Source organism: Marmota marmota, unplaced genomic scaffold, assembly GCF_001458135.2.
Source record: "Marmota marmota marmota unplaced genomic scaffold, marMar, whole genome shotgun sequence".
Taxonomy (NCBI): Eukaryota; Metazoa; Chordata; class Mammalia; order Rodentia; family Sciuridae; genus Marmota; species Marmota marmota.
The window spans coordinates 2,330,014-2,345,402 of NW_026000206.1; the positions used below are offsets into that span (position 1 = coordinate 2,330,014).

General features: G+C 44.3%; 1 protein-coding gene and 1 long non-coding RNA gene across 3 annotated transcripts in view; one reads left to right on the plus strand and one right to left on the minus strand.

Annotated features, from left to right (window-relative positions):
• Positions 1 to 3,184: 3,184 nt before the first annotated feature.
• LOC125612747 lies at positions 3,185 to 4,860 on the minus strand. Its single transcript, XR_007343222.1, has 2 exons — positions 4,075 to 4,860; positions 3,185 to 3,316 (listed from the first exon to the last, which is right to left on the minus strand). It is a non-coding gene; the product is annotated as an uncharacterized LOC125612747 (long non-coding RNA).
• A 34-nt stretch (positions 4,861 to 4,894) lies between these two features.
• Positions 4,895 to 15,389, plus strand: part of Grk5 (G protein-coupled receptor kinase 5) — a 189,747-nt gene continuing 179,252 nt past the window's right edge. The window contains exon 1 of one of the 2 annotated variants that reach the window (XM_015498319.2): positions 4,895 to 5,011. In XM_015498319.2, the coding sequence (XP_015353805.1) occupies positions 4,960 to 5,011 (52 nt within the window). In that variant the 5' untranslated portion in view covers positions 4,895 to 4,959. The remainder of the gene's footprint in view (positions 5,012 to 15,389) is intronic. The other variant, XM_048791296.1, reaches the window with a different exon arrangement.

A 15,389-nucleotide genomic window follows, 5' to 3' on the forward strand; every position in this document is an offset into this window, starting at 1 on the left:
ACTTTTATTAAGATTACATCCACATTTCCATTCTAGGCTACCATGCAAAAGAAGTTAACCTGGCTTTGGTCATGTCATTCATTCATCACCTGACAGACGCTGCTTCTTCCCCAATCTATGTTAACAGAAAACCATTGCTTTTAAATAAATTACAGGAGAAGACACATTTTCCCTCTTCCACTCTGAAAGTGCAGAATTAATTTTTATGCTTTGTGCGATTTCTTTGCCAATTTGAACATTTTTCTTCCATTTAAATCTTTTGAGTGTTCAGTACTGAACCAGGGGTGGGGGGAGCTCAACCTTCTGCAAGCCATTTCGGGGGTAAGTATCTTTGATGTTTCATTCCATTTGAAAATTGAATTGAAACTGGTCGCTTAATTTCTTTTAAAATTGGATGACCTCTTGAATTACTGAGTTGATAGTAGGAAACAGCCAGATTTGAGGACGAAGGTCCAATTAGAGAGCTGGAAGTTGTAGGGACTTAGAGAATGCATTTGGATATCTATAACAGGTGGCCCTGATTCAGGAGGCCTCTCCCACTTTTCCCTTTAAACTCTGGTCTGGCAGGAATATGGGAATATGGCACAACAAGCACTGCCAGGCCCAGGTGGGGCTGAGGCATGCCATCTGTGGTCCAAGTCAGCAGACATTGCCAAATACTGTGTGTTTGCATGTACTGGATTCTATGGAGAAGAGAATCAATAGGTGAAAAAGAAACATTGTGGGTCTCTGGGTAGAGAAGGTAAATACTTTTCTAAATAGCTAGGCTTGCCACTTATTGGTTGACCTTGGGCAACAGACCAAATTCTCTGAGGCTCAGTTTCCTTATTTACAGTGGAGGTGCCAATTAGTGCCTGCTGGTATGACTGAGTAAGGAACAGAGGTTCTGGGTACATTAACAGGGTGAGTAGGGGAGATAAGGTTTGTGTTAGGACTGAAAAAGATATCTCGTTAAATTCGTACCACAACAGGGCCCCAGTAAGTCTACTGGGAGGACACTCCTAACTGAACACAGCTTCAGGGGAGATGATCTTTCTTTGTCCCTAAAGAAGATCATGTTAAACTAATAGGAGATCACGCGTGGCTGGGACCATCAGCAGACAGGAGCATTTCAGCAGGAATCTATTTGAACGTTGCAAGCTAACTGACCTTGTAAAGTCTTGTTGTAGAGTTGAGTGTTCAGAAATCTAGAGGTAACAATCATCTGGCCAGACCAGGGTGAACCTCCCAGCAGATTTCAGCTGGTTTATCTTGAAACCAAAAGCTGCAGGACTCTGTGTGTTGCTCAGAGGTCAGTTTTTTTTTTTTTCCAATGTGATACTTTCATGACTACACATTTTACCAACATTACTGATTAGGATGAGACTACAGTTTGTTCCCTCCAACACTCCTGTTGAAATTTAATCCCAATTCTGAGGTATTCAGAGTGGGAACTTAAACTATGATTTTTAGAGATGAGAGGGGGTTAGGGCTGGGGATGTAGCTCAGTTGATACAGTACTTGCCTTGTATGCACAAGGCCCTGGGATCAATCCCCAGCACCACACACACACACACATACACACACACATCAGAGAGAGACAGAGAGAGAGAGAGAGAGAGAGAGAGAGAGAGAGAGAGAGAGAAAGGAGGGGGTTAGGGTTAGGTCCTCAGGGTGCACCACCTATGATTGAATCCTGGGGACTATATAATAAGAGACAGACCTGAGGACATATGCACACTGTGTTCCATGTCTCTCACCAAGTGACATTCTATACCACTTTTGGACTCCGTCAGCAAGAAGGCCATTACTAGATGTGACCCCTTGACTTTGGACCTTCAGAACTATTTTCCAAAATAAACCTCTTTTATTAAAACTTATCTAGTCTGTGAAATTGTATTATGGTGACAGAAAATGGACTAAGAAGACAGATGAAAAAAGTTTTTAGAAATGAGTTGACTTTAAACAAGTCAATAGAATATAGGTGGTCTATACCCTAGTGACATCTTAAATGTCAAATTTGGTAATCACTGGGGGCGGTTGATGGAGGGACTTTAGGAGTGGAGGGGACGTGAACCGGAGGCCTCATGCCTCCAACCCCCTTTCAGCTCCCAATTCTCCTCTCTCAGAATCTTCTGTGTGCCTGAAATCACCTCTTCCTCTGTTTGCAGGGTCTTTTGTGTGTGTCTACACAATGGCCTTATTCCATTGTGGAGGTGACTGCTTCCCTACTTGCTTTCCTTCCTAGTGGTGGGCTCCCTGGGGAACTGTCTTGTACTGCCTGCGGTGCCTGGAACATACAGTTTGTAGAAGAGAATAAATGAGAACTTGAAAGCTCTATATCCAGAGCTTCCTGAGAATCCACAAGCTGAGAGGCCAGCAAAGGAGGGAAACACCAGTTCTAGCATGATTCTGAATGTCAAAGTGATTATTCAGGCAAAGGGAATCCACATTTTAGGATAAAGACAGGTCATGGCTTTCCAGAAAGCAGATTCCTATTTACAAGGACTCTGACCCAGCAGCTTTGCCATGGGAGATACAGGTGCCTGTAGAATAAAATTCCCTGTTTCTTTTGCATTTTTAGCTCTGCTAAACTGAGCACAGTTGGATGTCAGTGTTTACCTTCCGGGTATTCCCGTCTGTCTCATCCTCACTAGTGCCTTCCATTTGGATTTCTATTCTTGCTTTCAGCTGGCTCTCACCGATTCCCTTCTTAGCTTTTGATATTTAATAGACTACTCTTCCTTGAAGCAAACCCATTTTTCAAGAAGACTGTGAATCATTAATGAAGTTAATTGAAAGGAATGAAGCAATAATGGTGGAATTATGGACCAGAAGGGAAAACCCCTTTAAGTCTGAATCATTTAGTCAACTGCCTGCTTTGCCTTGTTATAAGTTCACTCAGGCAACCAAACAGAACAGTCACAACCATGTTGTGCCTCTCAGCCTGAGATAGCTAGAAACCAAATATGCAGACTCTGGGTTCAGCCTATTGAGTTCAAATCTTGGGTCCTTTACTTGTTAGTTTTGTGACCCTTCACAAATTAAAAAAAAAAACTATCTATAAAGTAGAACTATTCCCTATCTCTTCTGGGTGTATGTTCATTGAAATAACGCACATAAAATAGCATAGGGCCTGGCCCCTAGTTGAGGTTGTGCAAATGCAAGCCATTGGAATATCTTAATTTCCTCCTAGAGGCACAGATACTTGACATGGAATCATTTATTTTGTAGGCAGGATGCATCTCCCTGTATTGGCGGGAGAAGTGGACAGGGTAACATCTTCTTGCTGAGTGACCAGCAGGACTTATGTATTTTCTCTGGGTGTGTTTCCCATCTGCAAAATGAAAGAGGAAGCAGGGATTTTGAGGGTTACAAATACCAATATCTATAGAGGACAGATAGGTAAAATCACCAGAGACTTGGACTGACAAGAGAATGATGGGGACTATGGTTAACTGCAGAACTTTGTTACTCGGAGTGTGGTCTATTGACCTGCAGGATTGAAAGAACACTGAAGTTTGTTTGAAATGGTAGAATTTCATACTTTCTCCAGAACTAGGTCTGCATTTTAACCAGATCACTAGGTGATCTGTAGGCACAAGAAATTTTGAGTAAGTTACTAGGGAGTATAAGCCATCTAAAGGTATTAAAAATTATTATTTTTTAAAACTTTAGGTTTCATCAGGACTTACACTGCTGGAAGTGCCCATTAGAGTTGGTGGTTTTAAATATATATATATTTTTTGTAGTTGTAGATGAACAGATGCCTTTATTTGATTTATTTTTATGTGGTGCTAAGGATCCAACCCAGCGCCTCACACACGCTAGGCAAGTGCTCTACCATTGAGCTACAGCCCGAGCCCTAAAGTTGATGGATTTTAATATGCTGCAGCTTTTAAGAGACTTTCTTCCTAATAGAGTCCCTTTCATCACAAATTAGTGCTCTGGGCATGTGGATAGGTGGCAAAGCTCAGAATAATATTTCCTGGAGGGCTGCAAGTTGCCTAAGGAGTTATCTGTTCAGCTCTCTGCCTTCTGACAGGCAAACCACTTGGCCCTACTTTGCAGAGGAGTTAAGTGAGGCCCACTGACCCAAATCCAGACACTAGGGAATGGTGGCATGAAGGTATTTACACCAGGAAAGAAGATAATCCCGGGTAACTGGAATCGCTGTCCAAGGCCAGGAAAGTTTGCTCATTTCTTTATATTCTCCATGCATAATTGTTCTCCGTTCCTCGGGGCACCTCCCTGCTATTTCCTTGCAGCCCTGGTGACCGAAGGTTTCCTCCTTCTGGACAGAGAAAGCCCAGAGCCGCCTTCAGAACGGATATCCGGCCCGCAGCACGCAGAAGAGGCAATGGCCTCATTGTTCCCGGGGCCAAGTGGCCCCGCCCCCAGCCCGTAGGACACTCGTCGTGGACCCTAGTTGCAGGAGAGATCCCGTTTCCCAGGAGTGAGGCTTTCGGAGGAAGCAAGGAAGCGGGACTGAGCACACATCTAGGAGTCTGATGTTCTGAGCAGAACAGTGGACGGAGCTAAGAGCCCTGAGATAAAGAAGTCCGGAGTCTGAACGCATTTCCATGCCGGCTCAGCTGGCCTGGCTGTTACTCACTGACGCTCCCACGGCAGACTCGGGCGATTCCAGCTGCCTTCTTATAACCTAATCTCAGTGAGTCTGAGTGTAATGATGATAGTTGACCTGCGGGCCCCGCGAGCGCAAGCCGATTTATTAGCAGAGCGCGCCGCTTCCCACGCCAGGATCCCCGAATCCCCGGCGCCGGGGGCGCGGCCCGCGCAGACCCGCCACCGCCTGGGGGCGCTCGGGCTGCGCGGCCAAGGACTCGGGCGCTGGGTGGCTGGCGACTCGTGGAGTCCTTCCCGCCCTCCGAGGAGACAAAGTGCACTTTTNCAGCAGCGGCAGCGCCCCAGGCGCTGACAGCCCCGCCGGCCGGTTCCCTCGCTGACCGTCGACTGTCAATGGAGCTGGAAAACATCGTGGCCAACACGGTCTTGCTGAAAGCCCGGGAAGGTAAGCGGCAGGGCTGGTGCGTGCCTGGCGCATTCTCCGCGGGCCAGGGTGCGGGTGTCGGGCGGCGTGAGTGCTGGGGCTGTGCGCGTGCAGAATGCCCGCAGTGAGTTGGTTGCGAGCAGGACATCTCGGAGAGCTGCTCTGCCAACCCTTCAGGGATCCTACCCTTGAACTCAAGAGAATTTGAACTTGGGCAGAGAATGTTGCATGGATTAGGATGCTGAAATATCCCCTGGTTTCCAGCTCTCACCCTACACATCGTGCCCTTTCGGCAGCTGTTGAAAGGTCAGTTGAAAAAGCATTCTTTCAGGGAGAGACGAAAATGTGCAAATAAAATAGCTTTTCGAGTCGGTCCGAGATGATCTCGAGTGTGAATTGGTGAGTGTGAGTGTGTGTGTGTGTGTGTGTGTTTTGCGGGGGGGGGGGCGTTGGAATTAGCAGAAGCCAAGTCTTTGCCTGTTCAGGCTGTTGATATAGACTATTGCTGGAAACCATCCGCTGGGAATGTTTCTTAGGGAAATCCCGTCGTGTGGAAGGAAGCCTTTTAAAGGCAAAGTAAGATGTTGAGAAATTAGCCAGTTCATAGAATAACCAAAGGGTGGCTATGTCAATCACACAGAGAATAATTCAGGGGTTCAGGGGTGGTTATTACTATTTCTTTCTGAGGTTAGAAGACAGATGAAACTGAACTGTTTGGTTTGGGTTCAGTTAAGAAAGGTAAGTAAGTGTACTGGTGCTTAGATGCCTTTTGGATGCAAATCATTAGACTTCCTGCGTTTAGCTGTCAGGAAGTGTCATCTAAATGGAGTGGATAATATCCTAAGTCATACCTATAAACACATATTTTGATTCTTCTTTGAGATGAAAAAAGAAGAAAAAAAGTGGCCCAGAAACTTAGATGCTTCCTAAAAGGATTGTGTTGTGTATGTATAATCATACATATTGAGGAATACCTGGAATTTATGTAACATCTCTTTTGCCAAGATTCGGGCTCTGGTGTGCAGCTTTTTTATAAAAGGGGAAGTGGTTTTTTCCTTTCCTGGGAGGCGGCTTTATTTGATACCCAAGGTGGAAGGCTGACAAAGTAAGATCTTGACCTTAGAAGGATCCTCGGTGTGCAGCCCATGAAAATGCCATACCTACTTCTTAATATTTTCATTCACCCACTTTGATGAATGAAGGAAGAATTTCTGGCCAGCAATAAAACGATCTGTGTTTATCCAGCCCATTCCATCACCTTGTGATGTACATGCTGTGCGGGTAGGTGATGTACAACCCGCTGTGAGCTGGGTTTCAGCGACTCAAACCCATGTTCTCGTCACACTTTTGCGGTCATTTGTCGCTCTAAAGCAGCCAGCAGCCACCCGGAAGATTTGTTTTGAAAGCTCCAAAGGGAGCCAGTTCTTTGAAACCCCTGAGCAGAGTTTAAAATATGCAGGTCCATCCCCCTCCCCGCTTGGCTCAGCTTTGCTGTGAACAGACTTTTAGGGGAGACTGTTACTTGGTGGCTTCAGTTCTAAGGCCTAAGATCTTTTTGTTTTGTTTCTTCCCCCCATAGCTTGATGTGTTTAGTGAACCGGATCAAGGTGGGGGCCGATCGGCTCTCCCCTGGGCCAGACTGCTGTCCTGAAAGGGGAAGAAGGGGGGAGAGCCCCTGCTGGCAGCCTTTGCAGCCAGCCACCTAGTGGTGGGACACAGTTGTACATCTCAGGGTCCTAGGGCTGGGAAAGTTTTTACCCTCCCTGGGTTCTGGAATTTCTTGGGAAACCTTTGCGTATGATGGTGCTGGAGGCCTCGTAAGTTTCACTGGTTGCTCCTGTTGCCCAGGGATCCTGCTCATCAGATTTGCTGTGTTGGACCTCTGTTTGCCTGGAGGGATGCTCTTTTCTTCCCTCAGCATTTGGTTGCTACTTTTAAAATGGTTTACTTAGATATCCATTATCCCCCGCCCCCTTCCCGCGTTGTTCTTCCCAGTGTTTTTCTCCGAAATGAATTTTCCGGCTGATATTTTTGCTTGTCAGGTTTCCAAATGGGTTTTTTTTTTCAGCGCCTTAGGGAGGGACTGCAGGCCAGAAGCGTGTGGAATGACTGACTCCCATTGGGGCAGAAGTACAGTGATTAGAAGTGCTTAAGAATGTGCCTTTTGCTTTTTTTCCTTTTAAAGTCTTTTTCAATTTTGCTGTGAGGTTTCGCTAGTCATCTCATGGTGAGAAATAGCTCTGGATGATGCTTTCCAGAGGGGGCGAGAGGGCTTTGCCTGTAAGGAAGCGGGATTGACATGAATGAGAAATTAATCATTTACACGGAAGCTTCATTTTAAAATTTGCTTTTCCCCTTTTCTCTCTTATGTCTAGAGAGAATCCATAATTTTAAGAGCTTCTATTTAATAAGGGCCAGGCCTTTATTAAAGACTTAAGCCTGTATATCCTAAAGAGTATGGAAGGTTTTAGAAGTAAAAACAATTTATTTTTCTCTTTTCAGTGCTCTGTTTGAGGTTATTCTTTTAATTTTAGTAATTCTCCACATAACCATATTACCTAAATATTCAGAAATGAAAGTTTCAACCAGGTTAGTGAAATAGGTAACATGAACTTTATAGGGCATGAAAAAAATCTGAGTTGTTTTAGAAATGTTTAAAAACATTCATTAAATATTCTTGCAAATGGTTGCAGATAAGAAATATAATTGGCAAATGTGCGATTTAATTTAGTTCACTTAACAAAATACATTGTACACAATTTAAAATGTGGCTTTCAAATAAAAGTCACATTTGTCCCAAACAATAGAGAGATCTTGAAGAAAGATACACTCTGTGAATGCTGGGATTTGTAGTTGTCCATGTTGGTGGGTGACTTTGGGACCTATCTTTCCATATTATTATACATTCTTAAAGGCAGATTGCTTGTAAACTCATTGTACCTTCAATGAATATACATAGTAAGACATATCTAAAGTAGAAAGTGTTAATGAGGCAATGAAGTAGAAAACCAGTAAGTGGATTAGAATAAAAATGATTCTTTTAAAATAATTAGAAAGCATAGCAATCAAGTCTCACCTTGTGACAATTGTTTTGAAATAAGATAGAGATCTAAGTTCAAAATTCTAAGTCCACTGAAATGTATTTTGTGGGCTGTTTTTTTTTTTGGTCTTGATCTCGTAAGAAACATCAACTTGTTTACTCTTGACTTTAGGTTGTTCTCCCAAAAATGGTTAAGGAACAAAGAAGGAAGTCCAGACTGAATTCACACCAATTTATAAAAATGAGCTAAGTGATTAAGCATTTAATGCAAAAGAGACCCAGACTTACTCTTCTATCTATTTACATTTCAGAATTTTAGAAAATTGGCAGGCAAGCTAGTGTTGAAATAATGTTAGCAAGAAAGAGTTTTGCAGAGTGCCTTTAGTGTGTTTCTTTTTGGTTTATTGTCGCAGTAAAAGTTTGATTTTTCCTCATAGTCTAGATCTGTTGTCTTACTACCAGGGGAACACTGGTGAGAAGAAATTTTGCAGGGACCCACTTTTCCTTTCTTTCAGGCCCTTAGTAGCCATATCTGGTCAATAAAGATGTCATGAGGAGTATTGATCACATTTTTCCTGAGCTGGACCCTAGCAAGCACAGGAACTGAGAAGTTTAGGAACGATGTGATGACTTTGCCATTTGTCACAAGAATATGCAAGAACAATTTTCTCAGATAATTCTGTGTCTGGATCTTCCTGATGATCAAGATTAGGGACCGGAGGGAATGTGGAGCTGGGGCCAGGGGAGAGGTTAGGGAGGGCAGCAGGCGGGAGTGAACTGGCATCCAGCCCTGGGAGGGGCAGGCTGGGTCTTGGACAGACCTGACATTCCACAGCAGGGCCAAAGCCAGTGCCCACCACTCCACCTCTTTCCCCTGTACCCCTTGTTCCCTTGCAAAATTTCTTCTCACTAGCTGAAACCAAAACACGACTATATTAAGTGATTAGAGTATTGAGATGCCTGAAGCTCACAGCCGTCTGACAGTTTAGCTGGGGAGGCAGACTTAACACCCCTCACCCCGCCACTCCTTGCCCACCCCAGCTCCCTGCTTCAATCTTAAGGCGTGGAAGAGCAACAGCTTTCATCCTGGCAAAGGCTACTGAGCGTGTGAAAGCGTCTGGCCTAATAAACACAATGCTGTTAAATGAAACTGCCTTTCATTTTTTTTTGTGAGTTTCCTTTTCAGTACTGACAACTTGGAGGTAGAGAAACCAAAAGCAATGTTTTCAGAAGGCCTTGCTCTCTAAAAGAAAGTTTTCAAATGATGGTTGTAGTTGATCTAGCTGCCTGTTTTTATAACCATCAGATAAATGCCCACAAGACTCTCGTCTTTCAGTAGCTTAGCTGCTTCTTGTCAGATTCTAAACTCTAAAGAGCATGATTCTTCCAGTGCCCAAACTAATCCTTGTTTAAATTATGTCTTCAGAAGCCATAACTCTTGTAGTGGCTTGCTAAATGATACCCTTTGGGTCTGTGCTGAAGGCTTCAAGAATGCCCAAGTGAATTTCAGGAAAGGCTCTAGCACATGACTAACGGCTCTAGCACCTTTTTACCAAGGGCTATTCAACCCGTGCCTGGCAACTCTCAACGTTTTTATGAAACCATTCAGGACTATTTAAAGTTAACATTCGTTAATATTTGTTTCTCAAGATAAAACATTATAATATTTAGTTGTTTTTGAAATTAAAAAAGAAATTTTAGGCTGGGAGGTAGGACTTAGCTTACAGTTACAAAAAGGTGTTATTGCCATAGAGCATGTCATTCAGACGGGAGCCCTGAGAAAACAACAGAAAACCAGCAGCCCCAGGAGACCTGCTGAGAAGACGATTAGGAGTGTCTTGAGTCCCACCACCTTCAGCCTCAGCCCTTCACATCAAAATAGAAGAGTGAGGACAACGGGTCTTAAATGTGATTTCAAGTGACTAAAGTAGATTGTGGACCTGAAATATAGGGGTAATTTCTACTTTGAAACATATCCTGTTTGGCTTAAGTGAAAAATTTAAAATTAAAATATCCTAAATATTGACAGGATTCATTTTTCAAGATTCTGTTTGCTGCCATTCAACCCTGGAGGAAACATTCCATTTTGTATAAATCATGCTACTTTTTAAAGAGAAAGCACTTACTTCCTGACTGGACCCGCTTCCACCCCCATTTCTCATTTTAAGAAAATGGCTCTTGAATTGTCTTCTGAAACTCTTACAAGGGTAAATGCTTTTATTCATTCATTCACCATTTGATTGTTGAAGGACCCTGGGGCAGAAGTGACACTTTTGGTGTCAGCCTTGGATAAACAATGCAAGAGATGCAGTTGGGTGCCATCAGTATCTTTTTAGGCTTTGTTTTTTTTTTTTTTTGAGGAGGTGCTGGGATAACACCCAGGGCATTTGCGTAGTGGGCATTTGCATGCTAGCTCTACCACTCAACTACATCTCCAGCCCTTTTTAGACTTTTAAACTATTATGTAAACTAGATGTGAGTACAAGTGGATTTTCACCCCAAAAAGTTGAGGCTGACTGGCGTGTAGTCCTTGGTGTCAACTCTGTGGCTGGTGAGGCTGTATTGACTCTGCTGTGTCTAGAATTTGGACAATGACTGGAGGACCAGTATGATTTAAGGGTAATTAAAAGATCTTGCTCGAGGGATGGGTCTGAGTCTGCAAGACAACTGCTAATTTTCTACAACATTGTGTTTTTATGAAGGTCAGTTCATCCAAATGGAAACCACTCAAAACAACAGCAGGAAGACCCTTTGGGTGGTCAAGGACAAGGACTGGGAGGAAAGTTGGTGTGCAGGACTGCTTTCCACCCAGAGCTTTAGCGCCTCTCTGGGCAGAGGCCTGGGCAGGCTGATGCATGGCGATTCTGGTCTGGAAAGTGTGGCTTTAGGCCTCCTTCTGTGTTGGGATTGGGTTGGGTATGTCCTCTGACTGACCTGTCATGGGAATGACCTGAAAGGATTAAAGTATGCCTCTAACCAGTGCTTGTCCATTGTGGTATCCACTAACTGCATGGCATGAAATCCTGCCAGGGTTCACTGGTAACATCCTCCTGACACGAGGCAGTAATAAATCAAGAAGAAGGGAGCGGGGCTGGACAGCTTCTTGGGACTATTTCATCTAAGAGGAAAATTCAGTTTAGTCACCATTGTGGATATTGACGGTGGTGGTAAACTGCCATATGCCTCTTCCTTCCTGTTTTGTTTGTTTGATTTTTGCAGTGCTGGGGATTGAACTAGGCAAGTGCTCAGCCACACTCCCTGTCCTCTGTTTTTATATTTTGTTGAAAATTTTGCTTAAATGGAGCAACTGACTTTTCTGATTCAAATTAAATGCACTATGTAGACACATACAGACCTCATGTTCCTCCGCAGAACTCCTAATGTGAGGATATTTTTTGAAATAGTCATTTTATTAAGAAAAAGAATAATAAGTTGTATAAGGACACCAGATCCACAGAAGGAAGAAAAAGAAACTTCACTTCAAAAAAGTGATCTAAAATCAAGGTGAAAATAGGCAAAACAATTTGAAGGGCTGCAACTTCTTTCCAACAGGACAGACTGAATTGAGTAAGACTAGGAAGAAGATGTATTCAAAGACAGACTGTTCTTGTAACCACTTCAAAATGGTTTCTCTTTCAAAACTGTTTCTTGTGAGATTTGAAACATTTTAGCAATAACCCAGTTAGGGCACACTTATAAAGGAAAGGAAAGCATCTGAAATAATAAAACAGTTGCTTGTTCTTCAGCCTCTAAGCAGGATCTATTTGAAATCCTGCCAGGGTCCACGGGTAACATCCTCCTGACACGAGGCAGTAATAAATCAGGCCACTTTTGATAGGGCTGGCCATGTCTCTAGAAACTTGTCATCTGTGGAGGGTCGATATTTTTAAAAAAGGCAATGATGAAATGAACCTTTGAGGACAACTTCTGGGGCCTGCACAGAAAGCAAAAGAAACTGATGAACAGATAAGGACATTCCTGTGTGGGAAGTGGCAGAGGCCACAGGCAGCCCGGGCCTTGGCTGAGTTAGGCCTTCTCAGCCTCCATTTCCAAAAGAGCAGCCACCCCTGCCTGACCCATTGGGGAGCCCAAGGGCGAAGAAAGGGCATCCAAGGTCATTTGAGCTGTGAACTTTTTTTTTTCTGAGCAATTTAAAGTAGATCTCCCCGACTCTCCAAAGCATCTCCATGTCCAAAACAAATCTCTTTTCTCCCCAGTAATAATGTAAGACAAAAACCAAATTCATTTTTCAGGGTTTATGGTTTTTTTTTTTTTTAATTTTTTTTTAATATTTATTTTTTAGTTTTCAGCAGACACAACACCTTTGTTTTTGTATGTGGTGCTGAGGATCGAACCCGGGCCGCACGCATGCCAGGCGAGCGCGCTACCGCTTGAGCCACATCCCCAGCCCCAGGGTTTATGGTTTTTAAAATGTAAATTCTCATGAGGATTGTGATTGTGGAAGAGAAAGCAGGTCTCTGTCAGATTCCCTGGGAAAGGAGACAAATTAGGAGCATAATTTTCCTTGCAGACCCTGATTTCAGCTATCAATTTGAGAGCAGTTGGATAAAGCAGTTGCTACTAGGTAGTGAATGACTGATAGGTGACCCTTTGCAGAAAGTGTCTCTATTTTAAAAGTATAACTGTGTATCAGCTCAAGTGAGTCTGGACCAAGGGGCAGGTGGAATATGTGTATACATGAATAATCACGTAAGGTTATAACCTCCCTGGAGTCCCATTACTGTATTCTTCCTCCCCCTCTACCTCTCCTAGTAATGAATCAAATGTGCAAGGTTATCCTTTTGGTATTCTTCCTGGTAGCAGCGCTAGTGTCCAAAGACTTGTCCCCAGTGGGCAAGACCTTAAAGCAGATGGGTAGTGGTGTGTGGGGACATGATGGGAGATTTGGGGTGGGCTAAGCATTGGCAGTGGTGCTACTTCCTTTTCTTGGCAGAGCCCAGAGGTGGGCAGTGGGTAGGCTAGTTCCAGCTCGCATGGGCAGGTCACATCTGCCCCACATGCCCTTCTGACTCCTCAGGACATCCTTGCCTTTAGGCACCTCTGCCCGATGGTCGCACCTGAGCTGTATGTCCAGGTTCTGCAGCTTTCTTTACTTAATAAGCAAGTAAAGGGCTAGAGTGGTGGAGATGGGAGGATTCCTCTGAAGAGAGGGCATGATGTAGCCTTTCCCCCAGAAAAGCTGTCTCAGGGTTAATTCCTTTTCATTCTTTTTAAGTGCTTACATGTCTGCATTTAGGAACATGCCAGCGCCGCCCCCCCACCCCCCGTGTTTGTGTTTGTGTGTGTGTGTGTTGCATTAACTTTAGCAACTTTGTGAGGCAGGGGAGTCTCTAAGAACCGTGGACTTCCTGGGGGGGGCTGCTGTCAGACTTGGGATACTGGCCAGGAGGTAGCATGATGTCACTGACTGATAATGAGGGGACAGGAAGTCAGGCCTTTGATCTGCTCCTGCAGAGGAGGTGAAGCTCTGAACTTACCCACCTCAGGAAGGGAAGGGAGGGTGAGGGATAGAATTACCCAGCTCCAGGATGGAGAGCACCCAGCCAGGGTTATTAGCCTGCATATTTGATTAAACGTCTTGTGAAATCTCATTTGAAAATGGAATCCCATCTTGGCTGTCTTAACAGCACTTCTGAAATGGAAACAAGCTGAGAAGGGTCAATGAGTGGACTGGGAAAAGCAGCTTTAAATGGTTGATGCAGAAATGTGTTCTGCTCGCTCAGTGTCCCTGGTTGATATGCCCAGCAAGAGCATGAAGGAATGCGCGGATCACATCCCGTGAGAAGGAGCAAGGTCTGGCAAGGGCCCAGGTTGGGGTGAGGACAAAGAAATTAGCTGTTGACTTGAATGGCAAAGGGTGCCCAGCACCTTTTTTTCAAAGGCCCAGTGCTATTGTGGGTAGATGTCACTTAGTCTGTGGCCACAGATTAGGAGCATGCCTGGGACCTAATAGGTGTTCAGAATGTTTCCAGAGTGAGTGACTGATGAGAGGAGAGAGTAAGATCTTAAAGAAAAGGCCCTGGTGTCATAGTAGATGGTTAGTTAGGGAATGTTTTGACATGGTTAAGAAAAATTAGCCAGGTGTAGGGGTGCACTCCTCTAACCCCAGCGATTAGGGAGGCTGAAGCAGGAGAATTACAAGTTCTAGGGCAGTTTTGGCAACTTGCAAGACCCTGTCACAAAATAAAAATAAAAATGTGCTGGAGATTTAGTTCCGTGGTAATGTACCACTGGATTCAATCCCTAGTATTAAAAAGGAGGGGAAAGAGAAAAAGAAAGAAAGATTGATGAAGGATTGAGGGCCAATAGGGAAATGGTTTCTAAATGTTTGTTTGGAAAGGTCCCCTCCCCTCATAGCTGGATGTGATTTGTTTTTGTTATTTTGGCAGAAATAAATATTTGCACTTCACCAAACATTGGGGGTGACGGTTCTCCCCACTTCTGAGGCTCTGTGTCAGTCGCAGGAGGAGCTTCCTGCTGATGATACTCATTTCTGTTTGGCCCAGTCGAAGGTGGCGTGGGATGCGATCTGCACATGCTTCTCACATCACTAGAATGAGGCTGAGTGATGGAAAGAAAATGGGAAGCAGAGCCGTGATCCTTCCAGACCCGGGAATGGCTCATGACCCAGTATTTGAAGGATGTAATCCTTAAAGAAAAATTGCCTTTTTGCTCATGGGCAAGGAGGCTGGATCCAATTAAAAACAAGGAAAACGTATGTTCACTCGAAGGAAAAATTTCTAAACAGTCAATTCTGTAATCTCTCCGAAGGGGAAGAGGCCAGCGTGGAGGGGCTTTATGGATGGTGCCAAACCCTGTGATCTATAATAATTAGTAACCACTGGTTATCCTGCCACAGGCTCCTTCTCCAAACCACTAACCATTGCTCGGTTGGAATGCACCAGGCCTCGATATGTCCCCAGATGTCTTCCCTCCACAGTGTCCAATTAGAGGGAATTTTTAAAATTAAAGCTTAATTCTCTAGAACAGATAGCAAAATATAAATTAAGGAAGGAAGAGCCTGATTTCCCCAGACAGCTGACTGGGTTACCAAAGCGAGGCATGGGCTTTAGGATCCTTCAAGTTCTCTTAGTTTGCCCTTTGGTCACCTTCAGGTGGCTGTTTTATATCATGGTGCCTGGTGCTCTCCCTCATCTTCTTGGTAGTTTAAAAACATTTCAGGAATGATTGTGAGAGGGTAGAGGGGTTCAGAGGCCCAGCAGAGTCAAGGTAAGCGCTCAGATTGGAACCCCGGTCTTTGGAATTTGTGCCCCCCCACCCCCCAGCCCGAGTGCTCTGTCTAGGATGTAAGAATAGGGTTGTTCCGCGGGAGGGGGG